Source organism: Equus asinus, chromosome 17 (assembly GCF_041296235.1).
Source record: "Equus asinus isolate D_3611 breed Donkey chromosome 17, EquAss-T2T_v2, whole genome shotgun sequence".
In the NCBI taxonomy this organism is placed as follows: Eukaryota; Metazoa; Chordata; class Mammalia; order Perissodactyla; family Equidae; genus Equus; species Equus asinus.
The window spans coordinates 48,447,813-48,473,499 of NC_091806.1; the positions used below are offsets into that span (position 1 = coordinate 48,447,813).

The 25,687-nt window shown below is 59.2% G+C and overlaps 1 protein-coding gene across 8 annotated transcripts; it reads left to right on the top strand.

The window, feature by feature from the left end:
- The first annotated feature begins 1,714 nt into the window (after window positions 1-1,714).
- TNNT3 (troponin T3, fast skeletal type) lies at window positions 1,715-20,918 on the top strand. Of its 8 annotated transcripts, none has more exons than XM_014830195.3 (18): window positions 1,715-1,816; window positions 5,037-5,069; window positions 5,225-5,238; window positions 5,808-5,825; window positions 7,520-7,537; window positions 7,704-7,736; window positions 8,870-8,890; window positions 9,121-9,135; window positions 11,512-11,544; window positions 12,210-12,228; window positions 14,931-14,976; window positions 15,835-15,951; window positions 16,050-16,127; window positions 16,420-16,533; window positions 16,660-16,769; window positions 16,976-17,066; window positions 18,920-18,960; window positions 20,712-20,918. In XM_014830195.3, exons 2-18 carry the CDS (start codon window positions 5,053-5,055, stop codon window positions 20,764-20,766), a joined length of 840 nt encoding a protein of 279 aa, XP_014685681.1. In that variant the 5' UTR covers window positions 1,715-1,816; window positions 5,037-5,052; the 3' UTR covers window positions 20,767-20,918. The 8 variants fall into 8 exon arrangements, 5 of the variants coding, with proteins under 5 accessions (XP_014685681.1, XP_014685690.1, XP_014685697.1 ...); XR_011495226.1 differs by lacking the exon at window positions 11,512-11,544 and adding an exon at window positions 19,635-19,773 and having other exon boundaries at window positions 1,717-1,816; XM_014830204.3 differs by lacking the exon at window positions 11,512-11,544.
- The last annotated feature ends 4,769 nt before the right edge of the window (window positions 20,919-25,687 follow it).

Here is a 25,687-nt window from a genome sequence, read left to right on the forward strand (position 1 = left end):
GGCTCCTGTCCCCACATGGGTACCTGCATCTATGTCTGTGCGGGGTCGGGGCAGGGTGGTTGTCCTCAGGTCTCTTACCAGAGCCAGAGTGAGAGGAACCAGCCTGAGAAGGGACATCAGCCCCCACCATGGGGGAGGTGATGGGCCAGGTGGCCCCCCTAGAGCCGCTCAGGAGTGTTTTTCAGAAGTAGCTCTACAGATGACCCCACTGGGGAGAATGCTGTTCAGAGCCAGTAAAGCATACGGGTGCGTGTGGCCTGCAGACCCTTACCCATCCGAGGACCTAGACAGGTGGAAGGGAAGGCACTGGGCCAGAGAAATTCAGAGTTCTGACCAGCAGGGAAGGAATCTCCCCAGCAGCTCTGGCCTCCAGGGGCTGCCCACAGCCAGGCGCTCTGGGGAGGTAGGCAAGGGAGGGGCTCGGTCCTGCAAGCCGCAGCCTGGGGTCCTGCTTCCCCTTGCGGTGTGACTGTGGGCATGCCCCTGCCTATCTCGGGTCCCTGTGGCCTTAGTTCCAACTTGTAGGGATTGGATGAGATACCAATGGAAGCCTCCAGAAGCTCCTGAGGACCCGGAGCAGGCACAGAGCCGGGGTGGAGCTGGGGCTGGGGGAGCCTCCTGCCAGCCATCCTGACACCCTTGACTCTAAGCCCCTGGAGGGCAGGGACCTTGCCCCATCCTGGGCACCAGCCCAACAGCTGTTGTCCTGAATCAGGCTGTTGCACAGACCCCACCATCCGAGCTCAGCAGACCCCTTGTCCTGAACCTGCAGGCTGTTCTCGACTCACCCGGTGCCTCGGTTTCCCTAATCCAAGAGGCAGGGCCATCGGAGCTCATGGCCTCACTGGCGAGCATGGGGACCATGCAGGCCCTGGTGAAATGTCTGCCTGTTGGATGGTGCCACCTGGAGTTCCAAGGAAACAAAAGCTGGGCTCCTGGGCACACGGCGGAGGCCACTGTGAGTGGCACGCTGAACCCAGGGGTAGGGAGAGAGAGGTCTGCAGGGTCTGAACCCCCAAATGGGTAGCTGCTGGGCTGACAGCAGGGACCCTGGCCTTAGGAGGCACCAGTCCCTGGGGGAGGTGCCAGCCCCCTAGCCATCGGACTGGAGATTTCCCTTCCTATTTGTTCTGCAAGCCCCAATGGCATCCGCCCGGAGAACCGGGTCTGGCCCTTAAATGGGGCTCTGATGTGATGGGGGAGTGGTCAAGGACTCACCGAGCCCTCCATTCCATGGGGCTCACAGGACCTCAGCCCACTCCGGGCAGCGCAGGCCTGGGTGACGTGGAATGCAACCTGGCTGTGCAGACACCCTTCAGGGGCAGAGTGTGACCCCCTACAGACTCTATTGAGGAAAGGGGCAGCTCGGCTGGGGAAGATGGGCCCCAGCTCTGGGGACCCCGACATCAGCCTGGCCCAAGGAGAGCTCTCGGCTGCACCCTGGGCCACCCAATACCTTCCCTCACCCTCCTCAGCCCATCAAGAAGCGCCCGCTGTCGGGGGAATAAAAATAGGGGCTGACACTTCCCCGGGGGAGGAGGGAGGACCTGCCTCCTTCTCCAGACACGTCCCCCGTCCTCGCCCCCTCGGGCCGCCTCCTTCCTTGCTATTCCTATACTTGGTAAGGGGCCTGCATGGCACAGCCCTTCCCGCCCGCCCCACGTGCCAGGCCACCCAGCCCCTCAGCCCCCGGCCAATGGGCTTCTGGGAAAGATCAAGTGTCACTATAACATGAGGGTGTGAGGCCCAGCGGGCAGTGCCTGAGCCGGTCCTGGCCACAGGGAGCTCCAGCCCTTCTCTCCAGACTCAGCCACAGGTGGGTATGGCCGGAGCAGCTGGCTCAGGCTGGGCGGGGCCTGCGGGGTGCTGGCTGCCTGGCCCGGCTGGCGCCTGAGGTGCGTTCTGGGTCCCAGGGGCTGAGGTTCATGCCATACTTCTGATGTCTTGCCACCAGGCGTGGCGGCTCGGAGCACTCAGGAAGCCACCCCAGGACCCAGAGGGTCTCGGGGGCTGGCATTGAGGGGACACTTTCTGAACCTTGGAATGAAGCCATTCCAAACCAGAACACAGGGGCAGGGGAGGCCAGAGGGGAGAAAGGTGGGGGGGGGGGGTCCCTGGAAGACCAGGGGTGAGGGGGCCGACCCAAGGTAGACAGCCGGAGGGAGATGAGGATGTCGGATGAAGAGGCCAGGAAGGGGCTGCCCAAGCTCCAAGGGCCGCTTGCTGTGGGGGGCTGCCGTTCCCCAGCTAAGCCCCCTCCCCTCCATCTTGGCATTTCCCCGGGGGCTCTACTATGGTGAGGGGTGCCACCACCAGCTCCTCCCAGAAGCCCCATGTGGCCATTGTCTCCAACACTGCCATTTGCATAGATGAAAACAAAGGCAGGCAGCTGTCTAGGTGACCCCAGAAGCAGGTCAGTGGGGAAGGGTGGCTAGGACCCAAGCAGCCCTGGAGACAGCTCACAGAGGTCAAGGACAGGAGTGGACAGGGCTGGGCTGGGGCAAGACAGAGGGAGGAGTGGGGAGCTGGGCCTCTGTCCTGCCTGCCCAGAAAACATGTCCCACCTCTGCCCGAAGTGGGAGGATCACGAGCACCCAGGAGGCCAGCCTGTGGTCCTTGCCTGACACCCCTCCAGCCTCCCCGCCTCCATCGGGTCAGGGCTCGCTGCCCCTCCTGATGTCCCCCAGACCAGGTGCCCTCGGCCATCCTGGGACGAGATGGGAGAAGAGCCACGGCCAGAGGGGATGGAGGCCAGAGCGGGGGGATGTGGTCAGGGGCCCACAGCAAGGGAGTGGCAGGGGCTCCTGCCTCCTCCAGCCCCCCTCTTGTCACCTGGGAAGGAGGGAGGGAGGGGTGGTGTGTGTCCCCAAGGAGCGCTGACTTCAGAGGCTATTTTCACACTTGCCTTCTGAGAGCAGAACATTACGTGGACAACTGGCCTCCTTCTCAGCTGTCGAAATGCCACCCCTGCTCCCAAGCACAGCCCACCCTGGGCCCCTCCCCAGTGGGCATGGGGGTGGGGGCACAGAGTAGCCCCGAGGTGTTGACTTCAGGGCTTCACTGGGCGGAGGAGCAGGGGCCTGGAGGGACCTCAGTTTCCCCACTTGGAGAGCGGGCCTTCGCTGCCTCGCATCACAAGAGGCCTCGGGGATACCTTGCCTAGGGGTGCGAGAGCTACTCCTGGAGGCCCACCTCGGACCCGGGCCCGGAAGGCAGGAGGGCAGGACGGAGGAGCACAGGGTGGCCTGGGAGATCTGCCGGGAGGGGGGGGGCTGGCAAGACACGCGGCAGCTGCCCGCACAGCCCCCTCCCACCGTCTTGGGTTTCTGGGTAGAGACGTCTTGGCTAATTCGGGTGCCTATTTCTGGACACCTCAGCTGCCACTGGCTCCTTAAAAATAACCCACCCCTGGGCGAGGGCCAGGACCACCCCCTCTTGAGGCGGCTGACAGGTGTCGGGCCCCAGCAGGGTGAGAGGTGGGCACAGCATGGCGAGGCCCGGCGTTCTCCCCGCCCCTGCCACCCTACGGAGAGGAGGCTGTGGGGGGGGGGGGGCCAGCGGCCAGGGGCTGAGCCCACCAGGAAGGTTCAGAATGAGGAACAGTGAGACCCCAGCTGTGGACAAGGCAGGAGGCTGGAGCTTGAGGGCGCAGCAGAACCCCGGGAAGAGACTCAAGGCTGGGAAAGGGCTGCCTGGCTTCCTGGAGGGTTACAGAACTGTCTTGGTTAATTTTGCATGGAGCTTAAATTGCTCTGGGAAAATCAACATTCTTGACAGAGACTTTGGAAAACTGTTCCCACCTTAGCAATGCGATGTAAACGCATTTTTAGGTGATGAACTTGTGTTTTTCTTATACGAAGCTCCCTAGGGGGGCCATAACTATTGTCTTCAAGTTAGCTGTAACATGTTGTCGGGAATTTTGTTTTTTAAAACCCCGGGCCAACATTCTGATGCAGCTGCTCGGAGCGCTCCCAGGCCCCGGCAGCCTCAGGCGTGTGCGGTGGCCAGCTCGCAGAAAAACGGTCCCCGAGCGGGCTGGCCTGGCGCCGGCCGCACCTGGACACGTGCAACTAGGCCCCAGCACAGAGCTTCCCACAGACGTTGACAAATTCAAGGCATCCACGGTGCCTGGGAAAGCAGGCTGAGGGAGGAAGATGGGGCTGGAGGGAGGGGGCTGTCCATCCAGTTCTGGCAGTGCGTGGGTGCCTCGCATGGGCTCCGGGCTGCGGGGGCCACAGAGAAATAGCCCAGACACTTCCCCATGAGCTCGGGCTCAGTCTGCCGTCCGGTGGAGCAAGGGGGAGACAAGGAGACAGAATGGCTCATGCGGTCTTGTGATTTTGGAGGAGGGGTCTACAGAGGGCCACCCAGGGGACCCTTCGGCACCCCCAGAAGAGAACATGGGGTCCTTGCAGGAACCATCAGTCGGGGAAGGGAGCTAGGCTCATACCAGGAGGAAGGGCTCTTGTGGGGATGGTGGGACGGGAAGACCAGGGAAGGTCCAGCCTAGCCATCTAGGGGAGCTGGGCTCCGTAATCTCGGGGGTCTCAGAGAGCTCCCCCCAGATTCAAGGGGTGAGACCACCAGGAGGCACGTTTTGAGTTAACATCAGCAGGACAGCTCCACTCTCCAGAGCAGCCTGGATGGGCCTCCAGGCCTGGACCAGCACCGTGCATTCTGGATGACCCTCCTCAGGGATCCTACAGAGAGGATGTCTGCCCTGGGTGGGGGTGGACGCCACGCTTCCAACATCCCATCCAGCTCCAGCATTCCAAGCTCCAGGCTGGAGCCAGGCCAGGAAGGGGGGCGGGTGGGATACAAGGCTGGGGCCAGGAGGGCTGGGGGGGCCTCGGGCCTTGGAGGAGGCCCCAAGCACAGGGGTGGGCCCGCCCAAGGCCTGAGAGTTGGCCCTCGACCCCTGTCCACAATGTCCCCTCACACCCCCAGCTCCGAGAGCCCACCCCAGCCCCCATACCAGCACTTCTGGACCAAGGCAACACTCCTAACTCCTGTCTCGGTCTCCCCCCACCCCGCAGAAACAGCCCACCCACCATGTCGGACGAGGAAGTGTGAGTACCAGCCTAGCCACCCCACCCTGCCTTGGGACCCCCGGACCTCGCCGTGTCCAGAGGCTAGAGGACCTGCTGGTGTTTGTTAGAAACCCAAGGGGGAAAGCCCACCTCACTCTCCCCTCTCTCTCTCTCTCTCTCTCTCTCCCCTACAGTGAACACGTCGAGGGTGAGTGTCAAAGCTCTTTTCTCCCTTTGCACCCACCTCTAGACAGAAAGCTCCCAGGTGGGAAGGGCCATCCGACTTGTCCACAGCACATTTCTCCTTGGGAACTCCTGGCCTGAAGCCCTAGATTTTCCACGTTTGGTGGTGGGCATCAGAACAACTTCCCTCTGCAAGCGGGCTCCCCACTCCTGCCCCTGAACCTCGTCCATCCCTGAGACATGGTCCCATCCAGACCCTGCCTGGACACCCCCTAGCCTGCACTGCTGAGTTATCCAGGGCAGCACAGCCCCGAGAGAGCTGGAGGGTTGGGGGGGCCTCCCGGTCCTGGCCCCTCTCTGCCGTGATCCCCATAGTAGGCCCTGGGCGTCTGGGGCCCCAGACCTCCCACAAGCCGCTGTCATCGTCAGGGCCTGTCGTCTTCCAGCACCCGGCAGCCTCCTTTGGGTCTGAGGACCCCCGGTCCCCATCTGGGACTGTCTGGGGATGGACCTGCTGGGCCTGGTCCTCCTCTCCTTCCTGGCTCCTGGGGTGGCTGCTAACATGCTCCTCTCCTTTGTTCCCTCCCATTGCAGAGCAGTACGAGGAGGAAGGTAACTCTGGCAGCCCCCAGAATTGCCCCTACCCCCCAACCCGGACCTCCCCCCTTAACTCGGCCCCTTCTCCTGCTCGATGCGCTCAGCCTCATGCCCATGGGCCTCTTGGGGCCTCCGTGAGCTCGTCAATTAATGGCCATCGTCCTCATCATTAATCCCCATTGGTCATCACTGCTAACTTCTCTTTAATTGATTAATAGACATTAATCGATTCTCATTATAATCATTCATTCTCCTTACACTCATCATCGTCCATTAATACTTCATCCTCGCTGTGTCCGTGGTGTGTGGAGTTGTCTGGGATTTGTCGTTATGACTCTCACCCTCATTAATATCAACAGCCTGATTGTGCAGGCCCTGCCCGCGTCTCTCTCTCCCTGTCTCTCTCTCTCTCTGTCTCTATGTCTCTCTGTCTCTCCTTGTCTCTCTGTTTCTCTCGCCCTATCTCTCTGTCTCTCTCTCTCTGTCTCTCTGTCTCTCTCTCTCTCTGCTTCTCTCTCCTTATCTCTCTGTCTGTCTGCCTCTTCTCTCTGTCTCTGTTTCCTCTGTCCCTCTGTCTCTCTTTGCCTCTGTGTCTCTCTATCTCTATCATCTCTCTGTCTCTGTCTCTCTCTGTCTCTCCTTGTCTCTGTGTCTCTGTCTCTATCTCTATCATCTCTCTGTCTCTGTCTCTCCTTGTCTCTGTGTCTCTGTCTCTATCTCTATCATCTCTCTGTCTCTTTGTCTCTCTCAGCATCCATCCCTCCCCCTCCCTTCTGGGGCAGTAACCTTCAGGGGTGACGTGGCGAGCCCTCCCTCCCTCCCCCCTGGCGTCCGTGGGGACCTCCGGGTCGTGCCTGGGCAGGCATGGAGCTGGGGGAGCCGCCGCACCTGGGCACCATGGGGAGAGGCGGTCCCCGTCCGGGAGCTCCTCCGAAATCCCTGGCACCGGCTCAGCCTTGGGAACGCTTTCCCGCAGTTTCTCCAGGCGGGCTCTTTCTCCTGTGGGGCGTTCTGGGTGCTATGTTTTGAAAATATTTTGAAAACATTGCTACCCTAACAACATGAGCAGAGCAGTTCTTTTTCTGCTGGAAAGGTGGAGGGACTCTTGTCTGAGCGGAGCAGAGGTCTCGGGGAGCCGCCCCTTCCCTGGGGAAGGTGACAAGGCAGGCCAGCCGGGCCCCTGCCTCCATGGCCTCCAAGACCCACACAGTGTCAGAGCCACCCGGTCCTCATGGACATTCCCGGGGGTGGGAGTTCGGCCGAGCAGCACGGGTTCTCTTGTGGCACTCGGGTTTTGTCCCCTGCCTCTCTTCTGTCTCCCACAGAGCAAAACATAGCGAGACTCTCAGGGCACAGACACTACGGTGTAGGGGGCAGGCGGCACGGTCCTGAGGCCAGCCTGGGTCCAGGCCTTGGCGGGGGCAAGGGGCTCAGTGTCTCCCAGGGCCTCGGAGGAGGTGGCTCTGCAGAGACAGGCCCAAGGCCTGAGGGTCCCAAGGCCCCCGAGGCTCCCCGCCGGGGGGCAGCGGGTGGTGGGCCGCTGCCGGCCAGCAGGGCAGGCCTGAGCCTCTCCGTGGCCCGGCCTAGAGCACCCACTGCCTCTTCTCCCAAGGGGCCGGCCTCCTTTCCCCGCCGCCCCCAGTGCGCCCCACTAACTATTGTCCTTGTTCCCTCTCTCCCTCCTCCCCCCGCTGCTCCCACCACTGAAGAGGCCCAGGAGGAGGAAGGTGAGTGGGGTTCAGGACCCCAGTCCCACGACCACCCTCCAGCCCCTCTGCCCCCACTGACTCTCACCCTCACAGCGACCCCAGCGTGCCCCCGCCCCCTCTAAGGATGTGCAGTGTGCTCCCGGCCTAACTCTCTCCTCTCTCCTCCCTGCCACCCGCACACCAGCCGCCCCTCCGCCTGCAGAAGTCCATGAAGAAGGTACGAGGGCACAGGACTTCTGGTCCCCATGTGGGGCCCAGGGCCTGGCTGGAGCCCACGCACGGGTTGGGGAGAGCACAGGGAGGCACTGAGGCACCAGCCAGCCAAAGGGCCCCCACATGTGGCCCCAACATAACCCACTAACCATGGCCGATGCTTCACCAGAGCTCTGGGCACCCCGAGGGCTGGGCACTCTCCCAACATGGGCTGGGCTGCAGATGGGGGTCACCCCCAAGCAGAAGGAGAGTGGGTCAGTGGGGGGACTACTGGACCAGATGTGGGATGTGGCCTGGCCTCTCCACCCTTGAAATGAGCCCTCCACCCCAGGGCGGGTCACTGGGAGCCCATGGTGGTGTCTGACGCCTCGATCGGGTCAGGGCCCCAGGCCAAGCCTCAGGTGACATGAGGCAATGGAGGAAGACCCCTCACAGCCTGCACCCCGAGCCTGGGCCATCAGCCCCAAGCTGAGGCCCTGGCCACTCCCTGGTCACTCCTCGAAACTGCTCCCGTGGGCTCCTTCCTCAGGATCCAGGTGGACGATGGGATGGGAGGGTGTGGAGTCCTGTGCTCAAATGGGTGGACAGAGCAGCTGAGGGCCAACGCCCGGCATCCCCACTCCCCTGGAGGCTGGGAAAGATCCAAAGGGGGTGGGTGCCCTGCTGTCAGGTGGCAGGAAGTTGGTTGTCCTCTGGGCTACAGGCCCCACCCATTAGGGTCTCTGGTGCCATGCCACGGGGCCACAGCCCCACGAATGGGCCTCTGTGCCCAGGCCAGAAGCCATAAGCCCCTATAAGGAAGTCCTTCCAGAGGCCTGAGGACAGGCAGGAACAGGGGAGGTGGCAGGAAAGGCATGGGCCCTGATGTCCTCATGACCAGAGCAGTGATGTCACCACAAAGCAAGCTCCACCCCTGAGCCTCAGCCTCCCCATCTGCAAGGCAAGGACAGGACTTGGGGGTGATAGCGCCCCAGGCCAACACTGACCGTGTCTCGCTCGCTTCCCGCACACTCCTCACCCCTCGGCCTCGGCCACTGACCCTCCCGAGTGGTGACCCGGCTGTTTCCATTAACCTCGGATCCTTTCTCCTCTGACCTCTGACCCGCGGTATTGCCTCTTGTTCCATGGCCATCCTAGTCCATGAAGTTCATGTACAAGGTATGTGCCATGACTGCAGTCCTGTGTGGATGCATGTGCACACACGGCCGTGTGTGGTGTGAGCAGCAGCCCTGGGCCACAGGGAACAAGAGGGCTGTGTAACCCACTGACCGGGCAGGCCTGCTCGGACCACCGCCCTGCCCCTCCCGCCGCCCCTGTCCTCGGTCTCGGCTCCGAGACTCACAGTTGCTTCTCTCTCCCCTCTCTCCACCACGGCGCTGCTTCTGCAGAGGAGGTCCAGGAAGGTATGGCCACCCCCCACCCCAAGGCCAGAGCCCCTGCTTCCTCCTCCCGTCCTCTCCTCCTCCTTCCCTCCCTCCCTGCGTGACTCTAGCCACCACCTCTGTGGACTGGGGACAGGTTAGACCTAGAGTGTTGGCTCACGCAGGCCTGGCTGCAGGGGTGCAGGCTTCCTCCTGGGCCCCCTGACAGAGGGCATTCAGGGGTGGGGGGATGAGGCCCTTCCTGGGCCACCAGCAGGAAGACAGGGGCAGCCAGCCTTGAAGCCAAATGCAGAGCCCAGTGTAGGACTTGAAAGGGGTGCAGGCCTTGGGGGAGGATGTTGCTGGGGTCCACTGGGACCCTCCGGATCCACCAGAGTGGAGTGGAGAAGAGCAGAGGAGGAGAGGCAGGGCAGGAGGCCTCTGCCTTGCCCCAGATAGCAAGCCAGAGAGGGGAAAGTAAGGGGGGTAAGGCTGAAGGGAGGGTGGAGGGGCGAGTGGGGTGAAGCAGAAAGTCAGGCTGAGGCCCGAGGTGGGGACGGCGGGGATCCGGAACAGCCAGGGGCCTTGCGTGCAAACGAGCAATCAGTCAGGTCCCAGCATCCCACCCATCGCCTGGGCCAGAGCCAGACACACCCGGTCGAGAGGAGGCCCCCTGGGTGGGCCTGACCTCCCCACAGCAGGGCTGGCCGCCCCCGGGGTTGGGGGTGGAGGTGAGGAAATGCGGTTCAAGTCAGGGGCCTGAGTGGGGGAGCTCTTCTCAGCCCCTCCACACACACGACGCCTCCCAGCTGGGCCTGAACCCTGAGCACAGCCCCGGAGCTGTCTGTCCTCCCTTCCCTGGCCTCAGCGAGGCCGCAGTAAGACAAGGGACATGCCGGCCCGAGGGTTGGGTGGAGGATGCTGGGCTGCACAGGCAGCAGGCGTCCAGGGAACAGGGAACCAGGAGGAGCCCTGGAGGGGCTACAAGGTCACCAGGTCACCCTGGAACCAGCCCTGAAGCCGAGTGACAGACAGACAGGAGGTGGGGGATTCGAGGCCGCCCCCCCCCCCCGCCCCCCCGCTAGCCAGCTGCCTGGGGGGCTTTGCTGCATGGCCCCCTCTCCTCCAGCTCTCGCCTGCCCCTCGCCCTCTGCCCTCCCTGGCCTGGCGGCCCCACCAGGTACCCCTCCAGCGAGGTCCCTGAAGAAGGCTGGGTCACCTCAGCAGCCCCTCTTCTCCATCACCAAACCCTTCCTTCTGCCCCTGGGCCAGATTCCTGCTCCTAAAGTGCCCCATGGCCGCCCAGCATCCCAGAGCATGCAGCTCCCGCCCCAGGGCATGCGGGGAGAGGGCGACCTCAGGCCCAGGCCCACCTGCAAAGTTGAGCAGAGCCAGTAGGGGGGTGGGGGGCTGTCTGCGGGAGGGTGACAGGTTCCTGAGCAAGTGAGGGATCTAAAGCTGAGGGAGGTGCCAGGGAGAAGATGAGGCTGGACCCCCTTCCCCCTGGACAGGGCCTGGGGCTCAAAGACACTTCCTCACCGGGCCTCCTTGGGTTCAGACAAGCTGAGGGCCATAAGAAGTGTGGATGGTCTTGTCATCATCATCAAAGGGTCCAGAGCAGGACTGAGGGACAGGAGGGCAAGGCCCGGCCAGACCAGCTGCAGACCCCGGGCTGTGTCCAGGCCAGCCAGGACCACCCCAGGGCACCGGGGGGATAGGGATGGTCAAAGGAAGCAGCCCCCACGTGAAGGTGGCCAGGTCATCCAGGGCTGGTCAAGGCCTGGTCTTGGGTCTGGAGGTTCCAGCAGGGACCTCAGGCCACCCACCACAAGGCAGACCTGGAGGCGGCCCAGGGAGAGGTTGGGGGGGAGCCCATCCCACCTCTGGAAGAGGAACCTCTTAAGAGTCAGAGATTAGGCTGCCTAGGGAGGTCAGGAGCCATCCCCCACCCCCTACCCAGGGTGAGCCAGCCTAGGCTCCACGGCCCGCTGCTGGGGGCTCGGCCTGAGGGTTCCCTTGCCTGCCTCCAGCTCCAAGGCTCCAGTGTTGGGGAGGGTCTCAGTTTTCCAAGTGGGACCTGGCGACCCCCAGGGGAAAGACTCACAGAAGCCAGCAGCCAGCACCCGCAGGCTTGCTGAGGTCCCTCGACTCACTGCCAGGCCTCCTGGGTCGGGTGGTATCCCCCAGGCCCTCCCGCTCCACAGTGAGGTGGCACCAGCCCTCCATCCCGTCCCCAGACAGCACATCTCTGGCCCCCAGCTCAGGGCACTAAAGGGGTCCAGGCCAACACGCGCCCAGGGGAGGGGGGGTCCAGGCGCTGCCCCCTGTGGCCCCATGCCTGCGCCCCCGGCTCGCGCCCCCCATGCTGCCCTGCAGCCTCGCCGGCTTTTCTCTTGCATGTGCGCTTACGCCCTGAAGACACCGCGGAGGAAGAGCGAGAGGAAGAGGAAGGTAAGGATCCGCAGGTCCCCAGCCGCAGTGACCCTGAGACAGACAGGACCCACCCTCCTGGTGTCTGCCTTGCTGGCTCTCCATCCCTCTCCCTCAGTCTGCCTGTCTGTCTGTCTGTCCTCCTCCTCTGCTCCCTCGCTACTTTTCAGGGCGGTGGCGGTGGCGTGCATTTCCAGGGCTGTGCAGGTGCCCTCCTGCTCCCGAGCTTCTGCCAGCACGCAGCGGGTGGTCAGTGGGGGCGGCCAGCAGACCAGGACGGCAGGGGTTGCTTCCTCCACTCTCCCCATCAGACCCTCCTTTGGCTCTTTCTGTCCTCCCCCGACCCCAGTCCTCGCTTTCCCTGTCCCCTGAGGATGCATACTTCTGGCTTCCTTCCTCCTTCCCTTCACCCCTTCTCCCTCCCAGTGGCCTGGTCCCCACACTCTGAGCTCTCCTTCTCAGATCCCACAGGGACTTTCTCAGGTCCAGAGTGGGGACAAGACCGTCTTCTCCCTGCTGGGTCGTGTGGGTGGGTGGTGAGCTCAGCTGGAGAGGCGGGTGGCCCTGCTGGCTGCAGCCCAGGAAGCCCCCGGCTGGGTGGCCCCCAGGGGCCATCAGCAGGAGTGGGCGCCGAGTTTCACCCCGTTTCTCTCTCCCTCTCCCCATGCCGGTGCTGCGGTGACCAGAGGAGAAGCCAAGACCCAGGTGAGTATGGGTCGGGGTAAGGCCAGATGTGGAGTCGGGGGGTGAGCACAGGGCTGGGAGGTGAGCCTGGAGGAAAAGCCAGAGTGTGCAGGCTGGATGGGGACCAAGGTCACCTGGGGAAGCGACGTCCCAAAGGGCTGGGACTGGGTGCCCCCAGAGGAAGACCATGCATTTAGGCTCAGTGAGGGGTGAACTGGGACCCAAACCCCTGGAGAAAGTAGCCTCTTCTTTGCTCCCGGTTTTGGTGTTGGAAGTTCTGGATCCTCGAGGAAGGCACATTATGAGGATGGGATTACTGGGGCCAGCTGGTGCCTTCCCCCACAGGCGGGGTAACACCTCACCTGGGTGGTCACCTCCAGGGAAGGGCAGAAAAGGGCTCTGGAGGGTCAGTAGGGTGTGGTTCTGCCCGGGGTCACCCAGTGTAGGCAAGGATGACTTCCTGCAGGAGGAGGCTACAGGCCCAGGAAGGACAGGGTACAGGAGCAGGGGAGATGGGGTTGAGAGACGGAGGCACCATGGAGCTCCCTCTTGCCCCCTCTGGACCCTGCCAGCCCGGCCATGCTGTGAGGGGGTCTCCCAGGACCCTCCAAGTGAGACACAGGTGAAGGTGGGGCAGGCGGGAGACAAAACCCACTTCAGAACAGTCCCTGAATCGACGGATTCCAGGATCCACCCTCTTTCACGGCGCCGGGGCCTCGGAGCCCCTCTGGGGGACCAGAATCCTTGTGGGGAGGGATCTTTCTCTCCTTTTACTTACTTGTGAGCATTTCAGAGATTTTTTTTTTTAATCCGGGGATTCCGACTTTTCTGTTTTTGATGAGTAAACACAAGCCCTGTCGGCGATTCACCCCTTATCCCTCTGTGCGGTCTCGCCCGCACCTCGCTTCGCCCGGGGCCAAGATACCAGCGGGCGCACGCGCCAGCCCTTGCCCCTGGCGGGAGCCGTCCGCAATTCTCCGAAGGAGACCGAACCGTGGATGGGCATGGCCGGCATATTTCTACCCGTTTACTTTATAGTTCAACGATTTTAAATAAAGCTACCCCATCACAAGATATTTTCTAGCTAAAAAAAAAAAAAAGTTTGTGTTTTCATTATGAAAATAAAACACTTCATTAAAGAAAATTTGGAAAATACGTAAAAGTCCAACGAAGAAAAAAAAAAAATCATCCATAACTCTCCCACCCAGCCAGCCAGACTGCAGAGAAGAGGAGAAAGAAATAAAAAGGCTTATTTCTTCCTTCTCTTTTTCCATGCATCGGGCTCGGAAAAACAGATTTAAGCTCCGAGCTGTTTTTCAAGCATCGTACTGTCTATACAAACTTGAATTCTGCTTTTTTAGAATTTAGCACTATTCATAAGTATTTTTCCATGTTTTTACATAGTCTTCTTAAATATTTTGAATGGCCACATAATATTCCGTCCATTGGACAAGCCGTCATTTTCCTAACCATTCCTCTGGTGCGGGACATTAAGACTTGCCTCAATATTTTACTATCATAAATAATGCTGGGTGGAAAGCAGTTTCTGTCTTTGGGGTTATTTCCCTAGGCCACATTCCCAGAACTGGAATTACTGGGTCAAAGACTATGAACGTTCTGAAGTTTTTGACATCCACTGCCAAATTGCTTTCCGCGCAAGCCCTGCCAGCGCGGTCTCCTACGTGGACGTGAGCGGCTCCGCGCCCCACACCCGTCTTCCCGAGCACAGCCACGGGCTTTCACCTCGGCCACTGATGGATGGGAAAAGGCCTCTCGGGGCTGTTTTCATTTGCATTCCTCTGATTGCTCCAGGGGAGCCTTCCCTCGTGTGTGAACTGCTCCTCTTTCTTCTTTGAGAATTGGTAGCTTATGCCCTCTGCCCATTTATCTCACGGAGGCGTTTCTCTGTTTTCTTAATCATCGGTTTGCATAAGGATATAAGTCTTCTCTGTATTTGCTGAAAATATTTTTCTAGTCTGGGTTTTTCACCCCCCTTTCAATTTTTGCCTTTCTTCACATACATAAGTTTTTCATTTGCGTAGCGTCATCTGGCCATCTTTCCCTTCGCGGGACCTTCTGAGTTTAGAAAATCCTTTCCCGCTCCAGCATTTTGATCGATATTCAGTCCCACTCTCTTCTAGGACTTGTTTTAAAAAATCCTTGTTGTTATTTTCCCTCTTGGCTCCATCTGGAATGTGCTGGGGGGAGGGCGCAGCCCTGATGGATGGTTACAGCCGGATTCAAGAGGGGACCTCTTTTCTTCTTCAAACTGCTTTTCTGCCCAACCTCCCCCTTCCTTTGGGTCCCCAGAAAGAAAGATTAAAGAGGTGCCAGAGAAATGCAAAGGCAAATGCCCCACCCCCACCCCGGGAGGGCCTGAGGTGACCACCCAGCCTTCTGGTCTGACCTAGCCGCATTCGCTTGTTTGAGAAAGAAAACGAGGGTGACCTTCCTGGACAGATGGGGCTGAAACAGCCCTTGCGATGTCCAAAAGTTGGTAAAACAGAGGGACACTAAGAGGTTGAAACCTCCTCAAGGGGGTCAAGCCCCTCTGGGGATGGTGGGTTACACATCAGATTGGAACAAAGGCCAAGGAAAGCGCCCTGTGCCAGGTGGCAGGGCGAGAGGGCTGGGGGGTGGGGGGGAGTCCGCCTGGGGCCAGGCCAACTCTCCAGGTGGGGTCTCCACTTGTCCCTGCTAATGAGCCTCTCTCTCTTCTTCAGACTCACTGCTCCTAAGATCCCGGAGGGGGAGAAAGTAGACTTCGATGTAAGTTTATGGGACCCATCAACACAGCCTCCACCCCACCCCTAACCTTCAGGCTCCAGCCGAAGAAGGTTTCTCAAGGTCATCTCCTCTCAAGAAGCCAGAGCTAGGGTTTCCTGGTTCCAGACAATTCTGCTTTAATTCATTCCTGGACCAGAGGAAATTCCTCCAGTAATAGACATCTCTCTTCCCTCCTCCCCCGATCCGTCCTTCTATCCATCATCCATCCATTCATTCAGTGACCAGTTCATGCACTCATCCATCTATCCATTTCTCCACCCATTCATCATCCATTCACCCACACATCCATCTCTTCATCCATAATCCATCCACCTGCCAAAGCACACCATCTCTCTATCCATCCTTCCATCCACCTATCCATCTACTCATCCACTCACCCATGCTTCTATCTATCCATCCATCTGTCCATCTACCCATCCACCCATCTGTCTATCCAACAGAGTATCTCACTCACCAGTTTCCTCTCTGCCTGGCACATGCAGGGCATCCCTGAGGAGGATGACAGGGCCAAGTCAGAGTCAGTGTTGTTGACCTTAAGTAAGACCAAGGCGCTGATGACCTTAAGGCTGAGCAGGACCTGGACTCACCCGTGCGGTGGAGGGGGCACTGTTCCTGTCCTGTGGCTCAGGGATCAGGCAGCCCCTGGGCTCCCAGAAGGGCAGGGGCCATGGGGACATGGTGAGGTCAAAGGGTCCTTGCCACTCTCAGCTTTCCTGGTGGCCCGAGGAGTCAGGGCCTCTCTGCTGGAGCAGGGGAAGGAGCTGCTTGCTGTAAGGGGGGCCAGGCAGGGCCGAGGTTCGAGAGGAGGAGTGGGAACTGATGGTCCTCTCCCACCTGCAGGACATCCAGAAGAAGCGCCAGAACAAAGACCTCATGGAGCTGCAGGCTCTCATCGACAGCCACTTTGAAGCACGGAAGAAGGAGGAAGAGGAGCTGGTCGCCCTCAAGGAGAGAATTGTGAGTCCAGGCGGTTCCAGGAGCAGGCAGGGGCTGATGGTCACTCTCAGGGAGCCCGGGGTTGGCAAGGCTGGGCTGACCCACTCCTCCCGCCGCAGGAGAAGCGCCGTGCGGAGAGAGCTGAACAGCAGAGGATCCGCGCTGAGAAGGAGAGGGAGCGCCAGAACAGACTGGCGGTGAGGCCCGGGCGCCCCTTCCCCACTCCAGGCCCCGAGCCAATGACCGCAGGCCCAGAGAAATGCCAGGGTCTCTGACACTCCTTCTCCTGAGCTTCCCCCTGACACTGGCCAGTGACCAGAGCCACTGGCTAAGTTCCCCATGTCCCGCAGAACCCCTGCAAGAGGGCAGACCCTGACCAGAACCTGGAGCTTCCAGAAAGTTCCGAGCCCAGGGCAGGTCCTTGAAGCCTACCCAGAGAAGGCAGCCCTGGCCCACCCCTGAAGGTCTTGGGGATGGGGGTCTCCACAGGAGGAGAAGGCACGGAGGGAGGAGGAGGAGGCTAAGAGGAGAGCTGAGGACGACCTGAAGAAGAAGAAGGCTCTGTCATCCATGGGCGCCAACTACAGCAGCTACCTGGCCAAGGTGAGTGCGGGGGCTCAGAGCCTGGGGACTGCCTGACATCTGTGTGCATCCCCAGCCACCCGCCTTCGGGCTGGGCAGTGGAGCGTCTCCCTCCTGAGGCCAGGCCCGTCTGCCATGTCCCCTCAGGCTGACCAGAAGAGAGGCAAGAAGCAGACAGCCCGGGAGATGAAGAAGAAGGTTTTGGCCGAGAGACGCAAGCCGCTGAACATCGACCATCTCAGCGATGAGAAGCTCAGGTGAGGGAGGGCGTCACCCCGGAAGGGGGCCCGGCGGCCCGATGGCCCAATGGCGCTGGAGGAGCATTCTTGAATCCACCAGCCTCGTGGCGCTCTGTGAGGCCACGGGGGCCCGTTCTTGGTGGTGGCTGAGGAGGAGAGCGGGTGGCCTGGGCCCTGCCTTCCAGGGTTTATCCGGCCACGACTCATTTTTGCCATCTTCCCAGGGACAAGGCCAAGGAGCTGTGGGACACCCTGTACAAACTGGAGACTGACAAGTTTGAGTATGGGGAGAAGCTGAAGCGCCAGAAATACGATGTGAGTGCAGACCCCACAGCTCGTGGCCTGCTGGGGCGGCCACCTCCCCAAGTCCCACTGACCGGGCCCCAGAGAATTCCATGCGGGTTGTCCCCATGGACCCTTGGCCGAGGACACTCTCCTGCTGGGACCACAGTTGGGGCCATCCTCTGGGCTGGTCTCTGCCCATGAGCAATCAGCCCCCTGCTCTGGGGGCCGGCAAGAAGGAGCAGCAGGGCGGAGTGGCCGTGGGGTCCAGTGTCTGAGGCGCCTGGGGCTTGTAGAAAGTCCCCAGTGTCACGAGGTCACCCCAGGGTGGCACTAACCTCCTCTGGCACTGAGCCGTCCTCCCCTCACAGCCTTCTCTGCAAACCCACGTCCCAGCCATGCTGGCCCAAGACATCTGTTTCCTTAGAGCCCCTGGGGGCCTCACCTGGGTCCCCTAATCCTTACCTCCTCACCCCAACCCTGTAGCTGGGAAAGGGGTTCTGGCTGGGCTTGCTGGGGTCTGTGACTTTGCTCCCCCGGGGGTGGCTGCCTGGAGTTGCCTGAGAGGGACTTGCAACTCCAAACAGCACATGCTGATCATGTCCCCCGGGAGGTCCACATGGGACCTTGGAAGGGAGTACCGGTCCTGGCCACCAACCTGCTCCATGCAAACGCAGACACCTCCAGCTTTGCCATCAGAGACGTGGGTCCTGCCCCTTGCTCTCCTCCAGGGTCCCCAAAGGAAGACAGTTTACACTCGCAGGGCCTCTCTCACTGCCGTCCCTGCCAGCCACCGAGACAGAGGGTGCCCGGGGCACTGGGATCGACAGCTGGGAGAATCCTGGCTCCTTTTCAGGAACCCTGCGCTCTTAGTCAAGTTGCCTGGTCCTTCTGTGCCTCAGTTTCCTCGCCTCCAACAGAAGGAAGACCATCATCCCCTCCCAGGGCTGCCCCCAGGAGCACAGGCCTCTCTGCAGGCGGGCAGGGTCCAGGCATGGGCGACAGTGCTGTTCTCTCAATGCTCCCTGGGAAGGCCGGCCTGCAGCAATGGGCTTCACCCATACAGAGGCCAGACAGGCCCCATTCGTGTCTGCGGAGCTGAGTTAGGGCCACTGTCTCCTGATACCTCTGTGGACAGCCCACAGAGGGCCCCTGGGGGCCAGCCCAGCACACAGCAGGGCCCCAAAACCTTAGCCCACGCCCCTAGCCCCGTAACCATCTTGGTCTTTCTAGATCATGAACATGCGGGCCAGAGTGGAGATGCTGGCCAAGTTGTAAGTAGCCAGGGTCCGCCCTGGGCCAGGCTCGTGGGGCACGGTGCACGGCCAGCCTCTCGCATGGCAAAACCCTGGGCCACTGAGGATGCTGCAGCGGCAGGCACGGACATGACAGGAGCCTTCCTGCCTCCTCCCTCCTGCCTACAGCCCGATGGCTTCTGAGGCCACCTGCTGTCATTGTGGGCAGGCGGGGAAGGGCCTGGCCTTCCCCCAGCCTCCCGTCCGGGCGGTCGGAACGAGGGAGCAGGTGGGTCAAGAAGCGAGAGGCCTCAGGGCTCTGAGCTCAGAGGCCACTGGAGAATCTGTGGCTCTGTTTGCCAGCCTCACCTCCTGCCCCGTGCCCGCTGCCCGCATCCTGCCGCGGGCTGGAAGGTAAGTGGCCAGCTCCAGAGCTGCTGTGTGTCATGGCTCAGGTCTCCAGTGCAGGCCACCAAAGGTCAGAGTCACCAGCCAAAAGGGACGGTGGCCTCCATCCAGAGGAGCCAGGACACAGTAAGGGAGTGAGTGGCCCTTGTGAGGCACTGAGGCCTTCTGTGGAGGGCGTGCCGGCCCACGCCCCGCCTGGCACTGCTCGGACCAGCCACGGTAAGTCAACTGTGTTGTTTGCAGATCATCAACCTCAGGAGCCGCATCGACCAGGCCCAGAAGCAGTGAGTAGCCCAGCCTGTCCCATGCTCTGCACCGGGCACACAGCCCCATGGGGACGGCTGCCACTGCCCCACCGGGGGTGCTCAATGATTTTAGCCAGTCCCAGTGGCAGCCGGCCCTCAGCAGAGCTGTAACAAGACTAACCAGCCAGCCACTCGTGCCAGCATGTTGGGGCGCTGTGCCCCCAGACGCACAGCCTCCTTTCTCCCCCTACCCCAGAGCCCAGGAGGATGGCAGATTGGGGGCAGGCCCCGCAGGAGGCCCCAGGGTGTGGGTGGCTCTGGGCAGCCTTCAGAGTGGCCTGGCAAAGCCAGGCTGGACATCTAGCAGTATGTCACCACAAAGCTGACCTGGAACAGCGAATCAGGAGGCCTGGGCTTTGTCACCAGCCCCTCTGAGACCCTGGCTGGAATCACTGGTTCTTCAGGGCGGTGAGCCCTCTGTCTGTAAGATCATCCCCCGGGGTCCATGGGACACACAGCGGCAGTTGCCCAGAAGGGCCCAGAGCAGCCTGTGCCTCACCCACCCCAATGGCCTGGGCTCTGTGCCGCCTGCCCTGGGATCTGTCTCTGAGCCTGGCCAGTCGCAGGGCTGGCTCACACTCCAAGGAGCACAGGGTCCCCAGGACTGCTTGGAGTTGGGGAGTTTAGTGGGATTTTCCTCCCTTTTCCACCAGCCCCTGCCTCCTTGCTGCTCCCAGCCTCCTCCTCCCTGGAGGGGAGAGGTTAGGGGGGTGACACCCCCCTCCTCCCTGGGCTGTGCTGTGCAGAGCAGAGGGTGACTCAGTCCCCTTGGAGAGTGGGCCATTCGACAAGGTGTGCACATGTACGAATGTGTGTGTGTGTGTGTGCGTGTGCATGCATGTCAGATTCTCAAGCTGGTTCCTGCAGAAGGACACGGGCCACGTGCACGGCCACCAGCACCAGGCCTTGTCCTGAAGCCAACCTTGGGAACCGCATGGCCTTCTGCACCCAGAAGCTGTCCAAAAAGGGCCACCCACCTCACCCTAACCCAGTTCCCAGCTCCCTCCTGGCTCACTGGTGTGCCAAGGACCTCAGACAGATGGGGCAGGTTCCTGAGGACCACCAACCCTCGGGGTTAAGACCTTCTGACCCTGGGGTCCAACTCTGATCCGTGGCCGAGAGGCCACGACTCTGGAGCAAGACCAAGGCCTCCCAGGTCCCGAGTCCATCGGGCGGGGACTGCCGACCTGGAGTGAAGGACCAGAATAGCCCACTGCCCCCAGCCTCTCCTCCTCCAGGAGGCTGTAACCCGGGGCGGGGGGGTGGGGGTGGGGGGGGGGTGGAGGCGGGTGCTACAAACTCTTACGAGGCCAAATTAGCTGGGAAGATGATAGCCATCTGCAGAGACAGCTTTCCCAGCTGCTAGGGGTCTTCCCAAATCGGGCCCCTCAAGTCTGCTGTGGCCTGTGCCCTGAGTCCCTCGGGCAGGGAATGGAGGGAGGGGGAAGGGTGCCCAGGCTCGCTGCGCCAGCCCCTCTCCTAACCACACTAACTGCCTTGGCACAGAGCCGCCCAGGCCCAGCCGGGCAAGGTACAGGTGAGTCGCCACTGATAGGACTGGAGCTGGAATGCGTGCCGGGGGCTTTGGGAGCCAGGCCGGGCCCCTCGCCCTGACAGCAGCCTGGGTGGGCAAAGCTGTCAGGCTGGGGGTCTGCCAGGGTCCAGGGAGTAGGCTCAGCCAGGGTCCTGGACACCCTGACGCTCAAGACCAATTTGCTTCCCATTTACAGCAGCAAGAAGGCCGGTGCCACCGCCAAGGGCAAGGTCGGCGGGCGCTGGAAATAAAGCAGCCCAAAAGGCCCCCCAGGACAGAGACCCCTGGCCCGCGCAGCCCACATGGCAGCTTCCGGACGCCAGGCCTGAGCACCGCCCTTGTCTCTGTCCCTGCTGCCCCCATGCCCTGGGGTCTGTGAATAAAGCTAGCAGACTCCCCTCCACCAGGTGTGCGCTGGCTCGTGGATGGGGCCCCTGGAGTGGTGAGGGGTGCTGAAGGAGGGGGCTGAACCGGGCAGGCTGGACATCGAGGTGGCTGCTCTCTACCTCCAGGGCCCAGGCGACACTGGATGTTCATCTCAGGGGTCAGGGGTCACGGGAGATGCCCCAGCTGTGGCCCAACAGTGCCATCCACGGGCGCGGGGCCCAGGACCCCCACCCGGTCTCTATCAGCACCTTCTACTTCTGTCCACGGGCTTTCACCCTTAGAAGCCCCTCTGTTCTTTGCCCCTCAAGCCCACACACCCCTCAGTCCTCCACGTCAGCCGGGGTCTTCACTCCACACGAGAAGCGCCCCCCCCACCCCCCACCGCGATCAGCTCTGAAGCTGGTTTGGGGCAGAAGAGTTTTGCCTTTGGAGGGGGTCCGGCAGGAGGGGCCTGGCGCCCAAGGGCAGACTCCACCAACGCCCCCCGGAAATGTGGGGGCCGCAGCAGAGCCGGGTGCGCCCCTCGAGCCCCCTCTGAGGCCTTGCGCGCACAGAGGAGAGGAGCAGAGGCCCATCGCAGGGGCGGCGGGCCGGCAAACAGAGTGCTTTCTATACTAGGAGAGAACAGTGCCCAACTGTGTAACACACTCGAAACTCCCGACCAAGTAGAATTATGGAAAATATAAATCACAAAAATTGGACCAAGACGTCGAGCCCTGCACAGCAGGGTATTCACGGAGGAAGCTCTCCAGCCCGGAACCACCCCTCGGGAAGGCTCTGCAGAGCGAGGGAAATGGGGAGCGTCCTCATCCGGTCTACCACGGGGTGCCGGCAGCCCGACAACAAAGTCAGGCCCCCAGAGAGCACGTGCACATATGTGTGCACCCCAACGTACACGCACATATCCCTGCCCCTCACAAACACAGCTTCCTGTGTGGGGGCTCACCTCCAACATACCCCACAAATACACAAGCACACACGTGCCCCCCGCCCACGTACAGAGAAGCACACAGATGCCCCCCCCGTGCATGCACTCCCACTCCACACGAAAGAGCCCAGCACAGTCAGCATAAACATGCCGGTGAGCTCCATCTGCCTCATTGCAGTAACGCAGGACAAGCACCTTAACGCAGCAAATCCTGGGATCCAGGGACCCCATATCACCTTCCCGCAGCATCGCCTTGTTCTCACAAGGCAACTGAATAGCACAGAATCGACAGAGGCAGAAGCTGCCCTGGGGGGAGAGAGTCTGCACGCACGGGTGGGAGATTCAGTTCACTGAGAGTTGTGCAAATTCACAGTGATGTGAGTTTAACAGCAAGTGGAGTTTAATAGAACAAGGAAAATGAACAAGTCCGGGATCTGGGTGGAGACTGCAGAACACGTTTCATAGGCCCTGATAGGTCGGGATGCTCAGGGCGTTGGGGCAGGTGCGTGAGATTCCGACAAAACAATTAGGCTTGGCCGACGGATGTTGACGGACGGTGACGGGATGCTTGTCCTCCAAACTAGAGAGTGTGTGAAATGTTACAGAAGCTGACCATACACTGGGACTCGGAGCAAGTTTCCAGCTTCTAACAGGAGCGTCCCAGCCGACTGTCAGCCCTCTGCAGCCAAGTCAACCTAAGGAAGGGAGCTTATGGGCACACGTTTAGAAATGCAAACACACGCCGACTGTCCGTGGGTCAGAGAGGAAATCGGAGCGGAAAGCAGGAAGCACTTCAGAGCTGAACACCAAGGCCAGGGACCCGAGGAAACCTGGGCGCAGCCGAGACACGACCTGCAGGGAAATTCTGGGGCCCGGAGGCTTGTCTTAGGAAAGCAGGGGAAAGACCCAAAGTTTTAATGAGCTAAACTTGGAATTCAAGAAACTAGAAAAATGAACCCAAAACTAAAACCAAGAAAAAGAGCAACATGGAAATAATAATTTTAAAAAAAGAGAGAGAAGAAGATAGAATAAAACCCAAAATCAATGGAGAAGAGCTACAAAGTCAAAAATTGGTTCTGCAAAAGGACTAATAAGATGGTCCAACATCTGGCATGATAATTATGCAGAAAGAGGAGAAGACGCAAAGAAACGATATGAGGAGGGAAACAGGACCACCGTGACAGATGTTGCGGACATGAAATTGGTAACAGAAGAACACCATAACAAACTTTGGGATGATATACTTGAAAACTAGATAAAATGGCCAACTTCCGGGGAAAATATGACTTCCTGTATTGACCCAAGGCAAAGTACGAAACTTGAATAAACCGATTTCGTTTTAAAGACGTTGAACCAGCAGTTAAACATCTCCCCACCAAAAAACACTAAGAATTCTGAAAAATTACGTCATGACCAAGGGGCTCCTCTCCAATGAGAAGACAGTTTTACCTTGGAAAAATGGCTGATGTGGCAATTCACACATCAGAAACACTCTACAGACGTCGACATTGACCACAGTGGAGCCATTTTGCAATGGAGCTGCCTTTCCGGAGAAAGTGCTCGCTGTCTTGAACCTTGGACTGGGCCAAAACTTCGGACTGGGCCAAAACATCAGCTGTTTTACAAGCCATTGTCTGAGACGTCAGCAGGAGAACGGACATCCTGATCACGAAGACGCAGGACTGGGGGCTTTTTGAAGATAAAATTAATAAGTCAATCAATGTTTATCCAAGACCAGTTCTCTGCCTCCGACTCCAATTAAAATTCTTTATAAGACAACCTCCCTTCTTGGCCTTTAAAACGCCCTTTTGCTCCCTGGCGGGACATGTTTTGGGTTTCTACGTGACTCCTCATCTCCCGAAGTGCCATGCTAATTGCTCAAATAAATATCCGCTGTTTAAAATGTAGTGATTTTTCCTCAGTTGACAAAGGCTAGAAAAAAAACTGATGAAAGACTACATAGCGTATGAGGAAAACTGTAGCAAATTAAGGATAGAAGATAATTCTCTCAACCCAAGGAAGGCATCTGCCAAAAACCTAGAGCAAACAGCATGATTAAGAGGAAAATGGGAGAAGATTGCCTTTAAAACCCAGAGGGGAGCAAGAGTATGGTCCAGGCGTCCCAGGCAGGGCTGCGGGACAGGAAAAGAAACTTTTTAAAAAGGGGACTAGTAGACAAGAAAGAAACTATCTTTTCTTGCCTATTAGTCCCTTAAAAACAAAAAAACCTACCATTTTCCACAACCAAATAAATGTCTAAAAACGAAATCCAAGAAAAGGTACAATTCTAAATTATTGGGATTAAGATGAGTTCAGTCCGGGTACACGAGAGCACAAGATAGAAAAGTCGAGAGTTAGGAGACAATGTGAAAGACACCATTTACAACAGAAACGTAAAACATATAGGATAAGAATCAATCGAACAGATGATGCGCAAGACGATTACAGAGAGAGTAAAATAACTTTATGGAAAAGTGTGGCAGAAGATCTAAGTTACTGGCAGGGGTGACTAGGTCCCATGAGAGGAAGATGCAATATCTTGAAAACGTTTGTTCTCCCTACATGAATCTATGAATTCAGGGCAACTCCACTACATTCCAATGGGGTTTTATATGTAAACTGACACTGATTCTAAAATTCATATGGAAGGAAATGGGCTGAATAACCAAGAGAGTGTGGCGAGAAGACTACAGTTGGAGATTTGTGCTACCAGCCGTCCGCTCGGGTGCGGTGGGTCCCTAAGGTGCTGGGAGGTTGGCTCCCCGACAGACACAGGAAACAGCCCCACACGCGTAGGGTGCCTTGAGTGGCAGATGCGGTGCCAGGAATAACACGGAAAAGATGGTGCCGCGCCAGCTGCAATAGCCACTGAGAACAAACACAAGAGCTGTCCTCCTTCGCATCAGCCACCGCAGATCAGTTCCTAGTCGGGGAAAGACTAAATCTGAAAAGGAAAACATCCAAACCTTTAGCAAAAAAACTCTAGGAGAGTGTCAGAAAGCTCTCCTAACAGGGAACATTTCTTAAACGATGCACAACACCCACAAACTGGAAAACAAGAGATTGATAAATTCAACAAGAATAAAGTGAAGTGAAAAAACGAAAAAAACGTAAATTCTCTGTGTCAAGAGACACCATCCCTAAGCCAAGTGCAAATGCAAGCCGCCTCTTGGGAGGAGATCTCTGTGACACGCGTCACCGATGAAGAATTGTGTTCAATGTGTAAGGAGCTTTCAGGATGCCGCTGGGAGAGAGGCGAGCGGTTGAATGGGAAAATGGGCAGAGGGAACCATTACGCAGGGCACACAGAGGGAGCCTGCACGGTTGGCAAATGGATGAGAGGGAGAAGTGGGAAATCGGATTTAAGCCCAAGAGGCCGTTAGGTGGGGGAAGGAAAGGCTCGTCTTTAGAGAACGCCAGCGAATAAATGCAGATGGAGGGACAGAATTAGAAAAGCTCCACGTGCAACCACAAGTGTCACAGTGGGCTGAGGCAAGGAGCACGAGTGGCTGCTAAAATGACTGGGGGAAAAGTTAATGGAGGCTGACTATTCAGTCCCCCAGTAACACCGGCCCCTTATTTACAAAGTGCAAAAGGTTTCTTGAAAACAGAGAAAACTGGTGGACAGGGCCTTAACCGAGTGACCAATCCTAGCATCGCCCATAGCAAGACGACAGATACCATGTGTCCGCCGATGAGCCCCATGAGGACACAATATCACTGAGGCGATATTCGGGCCAAAAAGTTCAACCCAAGTCTAATCTTGAGGAAACTGTCTGACAAACCCAATGGTGGGACTCTCTTTAAGACAACCGGCCTAGACGCTTCAAAGCTGTTACTAAAAGCCAAAGAAAAAA

What these genes read in the sequence shown, in the direction of transcription:
- TNNT3 (XM_014830195.3), top strand. An exon ending in GGGAGAAAGTAGACTTCGAT is followed by an intron (nt 14,977 to 15,834) that starts GTAAGTTTATGG and finishes TCCCACCTGCAG; the next exon opens with GACATCCAGAAGAAGCGCCA. An exon ending in AGCGCCAGAACAGACTGGCG is followed by an intron (nt 16,128 to 16,419) that starts GTGAGGCCCGGG and finishes GGGTCTCCACAG; the next exon opens with GAGGAGAAGGCACGGAGGGA.